Consider the following 12,906-nt stretch of genomic DNA (forward strand, 5'->3'; position numbering starts at 1 on the left):
CTAGTCATCCCTGTTCTTTGGCCTGAACAACTGCCACTAAAAGACATCTGTGGGGACTTCCCTGGTGGTCCGGTGGTTAAGACTCAGCGCTTCCACCACAGGGTGCATGGGTTCAAGCCCTGGTCGGGGAACTAAGATCAGCGCAGCCGAGAAAAAAAAGACAGCCGTGTTCTAGAAAGAGGTCATCAGGACAAATGGGCTTTGGGAAAGAAATGGCGGTTTGTGGCCCTTTATGCCGAGGCAGGTACTGCGGGTGGACCTCAGAGGGGGTTGAAGGGGACATGCCTCTATTGACTCAGCCGCCCTCCAGAAAGTGAAGTTGGCCCACAGAGGGTGAGGGCTGGGCTCTCTGGGGACCGTGGGGTCACTGACCTTTTGTCGGCTGGTGCACATCGCTGGCTCCTCCTCTCCCGGCCCCCCCCTCGGAGAACAGTAAGGACCCTACTGGAGAAGCAGAATTGGGGAGTCAGGCACAGGGGGCTACCCAGGCAGTCCCACCCCAGCCTTGAGGCGATGGAGGGCCCTGTCCAGGGCAGAGGGCCGGCTTGGAGGTACAGGGTCGGGGTGGGGTGCTGCTCTGGGGACTCGCTCGCTTCAGGGCCTCTGCGGAAGGAGCCAGTTGACAAACCGGGAACCATCGGCCCCACAAACCCCGTCAGACTCACGACCACTGGCCTCCCCCTCCTTGCCAGCGGCGGGGGGACGAGCAGAGGAGCAGAGGCCTTGCTGCTGGTTCAGGAGCCCCTTCTGCCCAACAACGTGCAAACAGGCCAGACCTCTGGCCCTGAGGGCCCTGAGCTCCCGTCCAGATTCTTCCCCACTCTTGGCCACGCTCTGCTGGGCCGGGTTCCTCTTCTTCGACTAGTCCAACGGCCTGACAGAGCACCCCTCTTCCAAAACTGCCCCGTTCCCGCACCAAAGCCCTCTTCTCTTCTCTGCCCATCCTCGAGGCAAGCTGCTTCTCCCTCTACACCTGTTCCTTTACTACAGCGAGTGCTCTCGACGTTGCCTTCATCCACTTCTTGGCCAGTTAGACCGAGGGGCTTCCCAGGGGCAGGGCCACACGCTCTGTTTGCTCCTTGTCCCTCCGCTGTGCCCTCAGCAGGGCTGCGCACACCAGGGGGTCCTGCCTGCCTGAGCTCACAGTGGATGTAGGAAGGCCTTTCTCGGGGAGGACTTGCCGCTCGCCACAGCCCAGCGCCCCCAGCCCAGGCCTCCAGAGTCCTGCAGGCACGTGTCACCACGTCTGGCCTCCAGGCTGACTTAAGTTCTCCACCCACCCTGACCAGCGGCTCCCAGGCACCACACCTACTGCCAGACCCCACAAGATGGTTCTTAAGGGGAACTCAAGAATGCAGTTTAAAAGTCCTTGTCTGGGCCCTTATTCCAACCCCAATCCCCAGAACTGAAGCTAGAATAACACCCAGGCTGTGGCCTTTCGGGAGGTGGAGGGGTGGCTTTAGGGATCCTTCAGGGCTTCATCTAGGACAAAGAGGAGCCCCAACCAGCAAACCCAGAACCAGGCACTGAGATGCAAGAAGGACGTGAGTAAACCCACCAGGCCCTGACTCCCCCACTCGGGACTTCCTCTTTCCCCACATTTCTTACCATAATTTCACATCCCTGCAAGAATCTCAGGCCTCTACCTCCCCAGACCTAAATCCATCCCAAATTCCTGACCTGAGTCTCTCCCCACAGCCCAGCCTTCGTCCTGTAGGCTTCTCCTGCCTACAGGCTAAGGACAGCACCCTGTCCCTATGGAAGATGAGCCCCAACAGAGGACACCGGGGCAGGAAGCAGTGCCTGAGGATCTGGGAGGGAGTCAGCGACAGGGAGGTCAGAGCGGGGGATCAAGGTCAGGACTCCTGGGGTCTGTCTCCAGGTTTGCCAAACACCAGGGCTTTTAAAGATGGTAAAGACTTGGTCGAAGGGAGGCTAAAATTAGACGAGCAGTCTCAACGGTACCACCAATTAAGCACTGCGTAATCACTAGCAAGTCACTTCATCTCTCTGGACCTAAATGTCCTCATCTGTCAAACAGGGTCAGGAGACATCCAAAAGCCACAGGGTGAGGGTATACGGGGGTGGGGGGAACAGCTGTGGAAAGGGGGCGTCCCACAGCGGCAGGGGGAGGGGAATGAGGCTGCCTAAAGTCCACTTCCTCCAGCCCATGCTTTTCTCTTTTGATTGGGGTTCACAGAAAAGAAAGAATGATCAGAAGGAAATAAAACACCACCATGAGAAAGAAAAAAAAAAAAAAAAAAAAGCAAGATACACTATCAGGAAAACGCAAAAAGGTGACTGGAGACAACGGCAGGAGTTCAAACATCTCTTGATGTCAGAAACCAAGGTGGGATGAGGGCGGATGGCGCGTGTCAGGGGAGGTGGGAGAGGGGAGCGCACACACGGGGACCAGCCCCCCCACCCCAGCGCCCAAATAAAATAAAGACAAGGCAGAGGAAGGGGGTAGGAAGGCAGGAAGGAGGCGGGACGAGTGGAGGAGGGGGAAGGGGGGCAAGGGGGGGGCGGACAGAAAATCCAGGTGCAGGTTGGGGACCATCCAATCCAATCCAAACCAAGCCAGAACTTCAAACCATACCTTCGCTGTTTAACGTCAGGTGAGCCGGACCTTGGAAAGGGGAGGAGAGAAAGAAAGAAAGGAGACAATAAAAGAAGAAAAAAGAAAGAAAAGGGGAAAGAAACAAAGAAAACACGAGTCATCAAAATCAGCCAGAGAGAGGGGAGAAAAAAGCTTTTGCTGCCACAATTTAAAAACCCTTTTTAACTTGTGACAGACATCGGGGGGAAAGCCCCCAGCCCAGAGCTGAGGAAAGGGGCCCGATGCACGGGAAGCGGGGCGAGAGAGACAGAGAGAGAAGGGGGGCGCCGGAGGGGGTGAGGGGGGTACAGGCAGAACCAGAGGAAGGGTTGGGGCAGGGAGTCACTGCAGGGGGAGAGGAGATTTTGGTTTCTTTTTTTTTTCTTCTTGCCGGAAAAAAAAAAAGGAAAAGGAGGAGAAGCATGAGGCTGGGAGGGCTGCTTTTTCCTTTTTCTTTTTTTCTTTTTTTTTTCTTCCGGGAGGCGGAGAGAAAAAAAAACGGTCAACGAGAAAAACGATTCGGATGGAGGAGAAAATAAAACACGACACAAAAATCAAAGCCACCTGGAGAGAGAGAGAGTGTCCTGTTAGCGTGGGATTGAGCAGACAAGAGGGCTATCCAACCCCGCCCCCCCACCCCATCCCGTTACCCCCCGAGCCTGGCAGAGACCCGGAAGATGGGGGTATGAAGAGCCTGAGCCTAGAGGGAATCTCCCACCAAAGGGGGCTGTGGAAAGGCGTCTGTCCAGGTCCAACCCTCCCAACTCCAGCCCTCCCAACAGCCTCCGAATGGGTAACAGGCACCCTGCCCACCCGGATTCTACGAGGAAACTGGGATTCAGGAGGACGAAGTTAGGGAGACAGCAGGTTGGAGGAACCAGAATCTAGCTAAACATTGGAGCAAGGATGGAGGCCTGGATCCTTCCATAGGGAGGACTGGGAGGCCAGGCCAGCACTCGTGGACAGCAAAGACCAAAGAGGGCAGCCAAGACCCATGGGCGGGATCCCCAGCTCTCTGAGAGGTCGACACACCTCATTCGAAACTATTCTACGGTCCCCCTTTCTCTGGACAGGCCCTCTCTGAGGTGACCCCAAAGCTGAATTTTGAAAAGGGAAAACAGAAGCCCAACAGCCAAGACTGAGAGCAAGAGTGTCTGGGATTTTTTTTCAGGGGTGCCTTGGTCCCTTGAGAGAGCCTGGCCAGCCCTGATTTGGGGCCCCCCTCAGCCTTAGAGGGAGAGACTTTGACCCACTGGACCACTACCCCAGTCCCCAGAAGGCATCAGCCAAGGAACACCCTCCCCCAGGGAGGCTGGCAGCACCATGCCCCACAGCTGAGCTGAGACCCCAGGGCTCCCTGAGATGACCAGCCCCACCGAACCTCAGCCCTCGCCTCCCCCATCCCTGCACCCGTGGTGTCTGGCCAAGAGGATGGGGAAGGAACAGCCCTGCAGCACCACCTCACCCTTGGAAACCATCCCCGCTGCTGAGGCCGTGAGACGTGGGCCCTGGGGGTAGAAAGCAGGGACCAGGATGCAAGATAGGGAAAAGCGCTCCAGGTGTCTCTGGGGCAAGGCTGAGGGCCAGGATGCCTGGGTTCCAAAAAGAAAGGCAGCAAAAAGGCCAGAAGGGCATGGCCGGGGGCCAAGGGCCTGGATCCTGTGGAAGATTTGGGTAGATGGTTCATGTTGCCCCCTTCTTGTCTCGGGCAGCACTGGTCTCTCCCCAGTGCTGGGTCTGAGGCCAGTCGGGGGAGGGGGCCACAGATGCTAAGGGCTGCCTCAGGACAAAACAGCTCTTGGGAAGACATGGGTTTTATCCACAAAACCGGAGGGGACCCAAGCATTTGGACCAAGTCTTATTCCTTGCTCCGAACGCCCCCCACCAACTCTTTCCCCCAAAACTACCAGCATCTTCCAAACCCCCTAAATCCAGGACCCAGACCCAGGGCCCTAACCCCTCATCCAACTCCTCCAGGCCCAGGAGCCGAGTGACCCTTGAACCTGCCTCCTGTCCCCTCTGCCGCCTGTACCACTGCTGTGGGGGAGTGGCATCTCTGCCTCGAAGACCCTTCCACTGCCCAGCTCCCAGCCAGCCTCATTAGCATACAGCACTCTCCCTCTGTCGCCACGGCAACCAGCTGCTCAGCTCCCTCAGGAGTGACAGCACCAGCCATCTTGGGGAAGGGGAGGCCGGTTCCCTGCCCCATCTAACTGAGGCTCAGCCCAGCCTGGCCCGAGGGTGCTCTCCCTAAAGCCTGCCTCACCCCTGCCCTGAAATCTCTGCTCTCCCCATGCCCCGGCCCCCCTCCTTACACCCCTTCCCACCTCTACCTGTGGCATCAGTCCCTCCTCCAGCCACTGGAGAAGAGGCTGGTAGTGACAGATGGCATTGCCAAGGGTCCTCTCCTAGGGCACTTTATCTGGCTGCTTCTGGGTCTTCTCTCCCTGATACAAAAGGCTAAGGGGAAGGGGGTGGGGTTACCAGGATCCCCAAAAGGAGATGCTCGGCAGGGGCCTGGGGAGCAGGATGGCTGGGTCCCTGGGAGAAAGCTAGGCCTGAGGCACCGTGTCGAAGGACCAGACAAGAGGGTGAAGGCACGGAGGACTCAGAGATCTGAAGAGGGAGCTGCAGAGTCCAGAGCGTAATGCCACCAAGGAGTCCCCCAGCCCACCCCCTGTGAAGCCACCACCTACCAGACCCACCTCCCCACTCTCGGTCTCGCCCCCTTACTCTCCTGACAAAACCCCAGGGAGGACCAACATCGAAAGAAGGAAGAGGGTTATAGGGAACAAGATTGTGAGACACACAAGCAGCCATGACACAGAGACACACAGATGCATCACATCCCTGGGTGTATACACACACACACACACACACACACACACACACACACACAGCCTCAGACACACACCCCTGCACAGCCACTGACCTGCAAGCACACGCAGGGCCACATCCAGACCAGCAGGCCACCATGGCGCCCCCAAGAGATGGCTAAGTGGTCTCACTCCCCACTTTTCCCCGAAGCCCAGCTTCCCGGCTTGTCCCTCTGCTCTGCTATGCTGCTTGTCTGGAGAAACACTGTTTCCTTTTTCCTCCCCTTTAGCTCCAGGCCACTGTTCCTCCCCACAGCAGCCCTCCGGTTTCTTCTCTGGGCTGGCCTTTTCCCTCTCCCCCTTTCTCCCCTTTCTACCCCTCCCTCCACTGTGTCCTTCCCCTTCCCGCCTCTACTTACCCCCTCTCCTTCCTCTTATCTGTCTGCCCCCTGCTCTCCGCCCTCCGAGCCCCTTTCCTCCACCCTTTTCCCCTCTCTTTCTCCTCCATCTCTCCCTTTGTTCCGGAGGAGACATGACATCAAGAGCAAGTAAAAGTCACATCAGCACTAAATCTTATCTCCAGCCCTCAGAAGGCTGCTGCATCCACACAGACACGCAGACTCTCTCTCACATACACACAGAGGTAAACACTGACACACGGAGAGGCAGACACAGACAGGACAGATGCAGACACAGATGCAGACGCTCCTACAGAGGCACACGGAGATGTGGGCCACGCCACAGAAGACACGATGCTGGAGGGGCACACACCTCCACACACACTCAGACACGTGTACACAGGCATACGTGTACAGACGTGCACAAAGACACCCAGACACAACAGAGCAGCAGAGCTGCGTGAACAATGTGCATACAGATTCACACACACACATACACACGCACATGCACATGCACACACACGGGTGCCAGCCCAGAGGGATAGGGAGACCTGAGGGCATCCAAGGAGAAGGGACATTAGAGAGAGAGACAAGCCAAACCATGGACACCAACCACCAGGGAAAGTGGACTCCAGCCCCTTCTTTCCTTCCCCGGACTCCTGCATCTAGGGCAGGGCCAGGTCTGGGGAGCTCCCGGCCTGGGGCTGCGCACATGCTTCCCACACCCGCTACTCCGAGAAGAAAGTGTGGGGCAGGTTTGGTGACTGGGGTCCTATCTCCCTCCCAGCCCGCTGCATGCCCTCCCTGTGCGGCCACATGAGCTCTCCCGCAGCCCAGCTGTCAAGCCTGGACCATTCAACCCCGTCTTCCCTCCCTGACGTGGTCCGCCTCGAAGAAGGAAAAGAAACAGGGAAAAGCACGGTGAGAGAAGGTTCAGACGGAACACAGAGAGAGCCTGGGGAAGGACAGAGACAAAGAGAGAGGTCTAGAGACAGAACCCTGGAGAAAAAGAGAGGCAAAGACAAAAACCAGAAGGAGAGAGAAGGCAAATGAAGCAGAAGACGGGGAAAGAATGGACAGAGAGACCCCGAAGCGAGGCACGTTCCGCCCTTCCCTGGGCCTGGGCTGAAGGAAGAAGCAGACCACCCCTACCTACCTAGGCCAGCCTGTGGGACAGGGGACAGGGGACTACAAGTGTGTCAAAGAGGAGAAGCTGCCACCCAGCCCACATCTCCTGACCCGGGGACCCAACCCCCCCGCCTCTGCCTGTGCTCTTCAGACCCCGGAGCGGATTCTACCCAAGCACCACCCCCGGCCACACCCCAACCCTTGGCAGCGTGGCCTTTCTAAGCCTCCTCAGCTGAGCTGGGCAAAAACACATCTCCTCCATCATTTCTGGACACTGCTGAATGCTCCGGCCCCATCCGTCCAGCCCCACCCCCAGTCTGGTCTCCTCCCAGGAAAGAAGCAAGGCCGGTGGGCAGATGTGCTGAAGACAGGCAATGGAGGGACGGCCTCTACCAGGCAGCTCTCCACAGCAAGCCAGAAAGAGGGACCAGGTGAGAGGCGGGCAGGGGCAGCCAAGAGGACACCCAGACATCCCTCCCCGGGGGCCCCACACATGGGCAGGGGAGGGAACCACCAGGCCCCCCAGCGATTGATCTGCCACCCCAGCGACCTAGAGGTATCACTCACCTTCCATGGGGTGCTCCTCTACAGGCCGGCAAGGTTCAGGAAGGGGGGTGCAGAAAGAGAGAAAAAAAGGAGGACAGTTAGCGAGGGTACCAGGACAGGGCTCCAAGGGGAGTGATGGAAGGCGGGTCCAAGGTCCCCCAGCGCCCCCAGGTCCAGACACAAGTCACCCAACCAGGAAGGCCCTGCGGGGATGAGACAGAGACCAAGCTGTTCCCTGAGTCAGGGTCTCACACACAGGGTCACACAGTCCAAGGGGACATGAGCCTCGAGTTACACTTCAGAAAACTGAGGCCCAGGACAGGGAGGTAGCCGCTCAAGGTCACATGGGAAATCAGAGGCAGAGCCAGGAGCAGCAGTCAGGCGTCCAGACACCCCCAGCACGCTCCCCCCACCCCCACACTCCATCGCATCTCAGAGACAGATGGGGGCGCGCTCACGCCGGGCTCACCCTCAGCGACACACTGACACACATAGGCACTTAATGATGCAGAGACATGCATAATCTCTCACACGACTCACACCTGAAGCCTGTGCACACTCGGGCCCAAGCACTCCCCACCGCCACCCTGTCGGGGGAGAGAAGTCAGCGTACTCAGGAAACACAGTTTCTGCCTCAAAGTGCCATGTGACTCCCATCCCAGTCGCCCAGTCTCTCCGAGCCCCCAGTACCTCCTCTGCAAAAGTGAGACAGGTGGACTAGAGCTCCTCCGAGGACCCTTCTGGCTCTGGTTCTGTGATCCTGGGATAAATGCCTTCTCAAGAGCTGGGTGTGGCAAAGTGTCCCCAGGCCGGACGGGCTACTTCAGGGGGCCAGACTGGGCCCATCCCTCTGTCATGCCACAGCCTTTGGGCAGTCAGCCCTCACCTCTCAAGGGCCTGCCTGGGCCTGTCCCTGGGGCTCACCAAAGAGATCAAGAAAGAAGGAAGGGGCTTCCCTGGTGGCACAGTGGTTCAGAGTCCGCCTGTCGATGCAGGGGACACGGGTTCGTGCCCCGGTCCGGGAAGATCCCACGTGCCGCGGAGCGGCTGGGCCCGTGAGCCATGGCCGCTGAGCCTGCGCGACCGGAGCCTGTGCTCCTCAAGGGAGAGGCCACAACAGTGAGAGGCCCTTGTACCGCAAAAAAAAAAAAAAAAAAAGAAAGAAGGAAGGAAGGGAGGAGAGAGGCAGTTCCTTCAACTAAGCTCAAGCAGGCTGGGCTCCGGACTGCTCTATAAGAGGGCCAAGAAGGCCCCTCTGCAAACATTTCTGACCTGCCCACCTACAGGGAGCCTTTAGAGGAGGCAACAGGGGGAAAAGGAACAGCACAACCTACAAACAAACAGACCCATTGGGCAAACACACACGCATGCAAGCACACGTATGTGGACCCGGGATATACACGTGTACACGCAAACAGCTGTTCAGGACACACTCATGCCGGTGTGCACACACCATCTCCTACCTCCAGCCTCACTTTGTGTTCTCTTTTCATCCACTCTTAGGGGGTTAGCTAAACTCCAGAAACACACACTGTCATTTGTCACACCTTATAGCACGCCCACAATACACACAGAGGCTGAATGCAGAATCAATACGCGCGCTGTGACCTAATACATAATATGAGATGCACACACCACACCGCCCCACACTCCCAGGGGCTAGAGACACCCCCTCCCACGAGGAACACAGCCCCCTTTTGCTATCTATCGATCTATCGGTCTCCTGTTTTCTAAACCTACGCACACAAGCCTTTACATATCCACATGTGTTACAAACACACTTCTATACAACACAGAGTTTCTTTTACCTGACAGCTGCATCCCCCAAAAGCCGTGTATACTATGATTTCCTTAAATAAACTGAATCACGTGACATTTATGGTGGGGAGGGGAGCTGGCTAGGAAGGGACCCTCGGGAAAACCCTTGGACTCTGGAGAGCAGCCCTGTGTCCGGATCTCTTTGTCGCAGTGTGCCGGGGCCCTGGTCGGTCAGCACACTCGTCTCTCCAGTTCCTGCACAAACAAGGAGGCACATCACCCGATATGGCGGGGATTTCAAACCCTATTCCCACCTGCCACAAATGTGGGTCGTGCTACGCTCAGGAAGGTCAGACGACCAAGTACAGCCTGCTGCCTGCATGAGTCTCCCCTCTCCTGGCTTCGCAGAGGGGCCCCTGGGGACTCACTGGCCTCTCTTTCTCGGCTGCCCTTGGCTTTCTGCCGATTCATCTGTGCCCCTCACCTACCATCACGGCCCCTCCAGGCTCAGCCCCAGGCCCTCCACACTCCCTCTCTCTTCTCCCACACTCCTCCATGAGAGTGCACTTTCGTGGCTAAGGGACCCCCAAACCTGTATTTTCATCCCTGGCCTCTTCCCTGGGGGCCAGTCCTGCACCCCCAGCCATGCGCTCTGCAATCACTCAGCTCCTGACACCCAGTCCACCACTAAAGCCGCGTATGACATCTCCACCCGCTGCAACAAAGCTCCCGTTTCCCTGCCTTCAGCAAAGGCACTGCTTTCCACCAGCGCTTCTTTAACACCCAGCATGTCTCCCATACTCTGCCAGGCTCCAGAGATGCCAAGAGTTAGCCACGTGCCAGACACCGTATAGACCCTCAACGTGCGTGTCCGCATCAGCTTCCCAGCAGCCTCACAAGCTCGGTGTGCTACCTACCTCCCTTGCAAAGAAAAGGACACTTGCCCAGGAGCACAGAAGCACCTCTGCCTTTGTCCACTGTGCTCCTAGGTCATCAGAGCCCCCACGCTCACCCGTGACCCCCGGTATCCTTCATTAGCCTCCTGCTGTTTGGTCCCCTGGCCTATGCCCAGCCTCGCTCTTGGGCACATGTACCAGATACACCTGACTAAGTACTGCCATGATCAACTCACATGCACATGCATACACACACGGTCAGAACTTTTCAGTAGCTTGGGTACAAACCTCTCTTCTGTGCTCCTGATCTGTCTTCAGAGAAGCTTGACCTGAGTGTCTCATGGGCTGAATGTCCTCATGTCCAAGATGGACCTCAAAACCCTCACCCCTGCAAGCCCGTTCCTCCTGCCTGCACTCCCGGATCAGGTCAGACACCCAGAAATCAGTCTTGCTCTCTTTTTTTTCACACCGATCACCAACTCCTATCAGTTCCATCTTGTAAAACTCTAAAAGCTCGACTCGACTCCTAAAAACGCTTTTCATCCCTCCATCACCATCAGCAAAGCCCCAAGGCCAGACCCTCATCAGATCCTCTCCTCGGAATATTAATAAGCCTCTTAAAGGATCTCCCCCTACAGCCAGTCATTTTATCCTGCAAGTCACAGTCCAAGCCCCGCCAAAGTGGTCCAACTGAGTCACGACCCTGCTTAGAACTCTTCAAGTCTTCCCAGGGCCTACAGGATCAAGTCCAATCTTCTCACAAAGTCCATTTGGGTCTGACCATGCCTCCCTCCAACCTCTTTTCCTGCGACAGTCCGCGCTTCAGCCACACCCAACTTCTCCCCCTTTCCCTAATATGCCGCGTCTCTGCAAGTACTGTTCCCTCGGCTTGAAACACCCTTCCCCATCCTCATTCCTCTCACCCTCAGCTGCCTGAGAAAGTCGCCTCCTGCTTTCAGACCAAGTCAGTATACATTGGTCTGTGTTCTGAGCTGACCTCCTAGCCATCCTTCTTTTGTGCCAGTTCTCGATATGTAGCTCGGGTTGTTATTTCACTTATCGCATCTCTATTGCGATTGTGTTTCCACGTCTGCTTCCTGGCTGGACTGTGAGATCTCCAAGAGGAAGGACAACGTCTCATTCATCTCTCTATATCCAGCTGCTTACACAGTTCCTGGCTCAGAAAAAGGCATGCCTGTGTTTGTTGAATGAATAAAAAATAAGAAGTGAACACTTCTCACTTACCCAGCACTTCAAACGTGCCTGGCTCTTTCCGTGCCTCGTTTCCGTGCTACCTCATCAACAGATACTACTATTACTCCCTTGTAAAGATAGGGAAATCAAGGCTCAGAAAGTGGAAGAAACTTACCCAAGGTCACACTGCTGGTGACGGACGGAGTCAAAATCTGAACCAAATCTGTCTGGCTTTAAAAGTTTCAATGGGCTGCATTCTCGGCCTGAAGTTCAGGACTTCTAGAAGCTGGCTTTAATCCACAGTTCTGATTTTATTTCCCATAAAGCACAACCATCTTGGTCTGATACACTCGACTCACACCCTGTGAACTCCTCATTTAGACCATTTTCCTGGCGGGGAAACCCTGGTCTTTCCCTTACCTCCAGAAATCTCATTGAGTCATCCTTCAGGATCTAGCCAAGTCCCACCTCCTCCTTGAAGCCTTCTCTAACCACGAGGGTTAATAATCATAGTAGCATTTATTGATCACTTAAAATAGTGCCTGGCACATTGTAAAGGATTTCCATGTATTAACTCATTTAGTCCTACACAACACATGACCTCCATTTTACAGAGTAGGACATTGAAGAACAATGCAATTCAGCAAACTGTCCAAGTTCACACAGCTAGCAAGTAGCAAAGCCAGGATTAAACCTGTCAGCCCATGCTCTTAACCATTCTGCCACAGGAGGCTTTCCTTGGAGCATCTATCTCATCTCTGGGATCTTACGGCAGTCGCTCTCTGCACAGCTCTCTCTCGAGCTGTCCATCCCATTATGCTTAGAGCCGTTTCCAACAGCAGAAACTGTCAGGACCACAGGCATTAGATGGTAGAGCTGACAGAGTGATTCCACATATGTGACTTCATTTACTCAACTTTCATACACACAGGTCTTGAGTGCCTCCCCCGAGGGCATAAATGGCATTGTCTTGGCTAACATGAACTGGAGATTCCAGCAGATTCATTTTCAAGGACAGGGATAAGACCAGAACCAAAGAAAAGAAACAGTTCTGAGCAGCCAAAACCGACATGATAACAGTTACGCATTAAAAACTGTTATTTTCTCATAGGAGAGCCTCTCAGAGCCAACCCAGAATCCACTCCCTCTTAGCGACATACAATTCTAACATGCTGGGAATGCTGATTTCCAAGTTCACAAACAGAGAGAGAGAGAGAGAGAGGGATATGGATTGTTACCTGACAACTCCTCCCCAGGGCAGAGGTGGAAAAGCTAGAAAAAGCTAATATAAGAACTCAAAAGTCAGGCGTCATTTCAGGCAGGGACAAACCTCAACAAAGGAACCACTGTGTGACAGTCCGGTGCAATACCTGAGGGGAATAGCGACATCCTGAGTCATCCAGAAAAGGTTAAATCACATTCCAAATATGCTTAGGGAGGCAGAGAGGTGTGCAACATATTTTTAAAAGATTTCCATCTGAAATGTTGTAAACGCTAGTGAGCTGTGTATTCTAATGGGGTAATGCCCCACTTTTCATGGTGAGTTCCTCCCCGTGGGCTCTGGAAGCCTG

At 55.5% G+C, this 12,906-nt stretch overlaps 1 protein-coding gene across 33 annotated transcripts in view; it reads right to left on the reverse strand.

Annotated features, from left to right (window-relative positions):
• Positions 1-12,906, reverse strand: part of NRXN2 (neurexin 2) — a 110,783-nt gene that overhangs the window by 81,050 nt on the left and 16,827 nt on the right. For 20 of the 33 annotated variants that reach the window (XM_067037530.1, XM_067037521.1, XM_067037527.1 and 17 more), the window contains 3 exons: positions 7,509-7,526; positions 2,600-2,629; positions 373-444 (listed from right to left, as the gene is read on the reverse strand). In XM_067037530.1, the coding sequence (XP_066893631.1) occupies positions 373-444; positions 2,600-2,629; positions 7,509-7,526 (120 nt within the window). The remainder of the gene's footprint in view (positions 1-372; positions 445-2,599; positions 2,630-7,508; positions 7,527-12,906) is intronic. The other 13 variants (XM_067037536.1, XM_067037529.1, XM_059068310.2 and 10 more) reach the window with 5 other exon arrangements.

This window comes from Kogia breviceps, chromosome 7, assembly GCF_026419965.1.
Source record: "Kogia breviceps isolate mKogBre1 chromosome 7, mKogBre1 haplotype 1, whole genome shotgun sequence".
Taxonomy (NCBI): Eukaryota; Metazoa; Chordata; class Mammalia; order Artiodactyla; family Physeteridae; genus Kogia; species Kogia breviceps.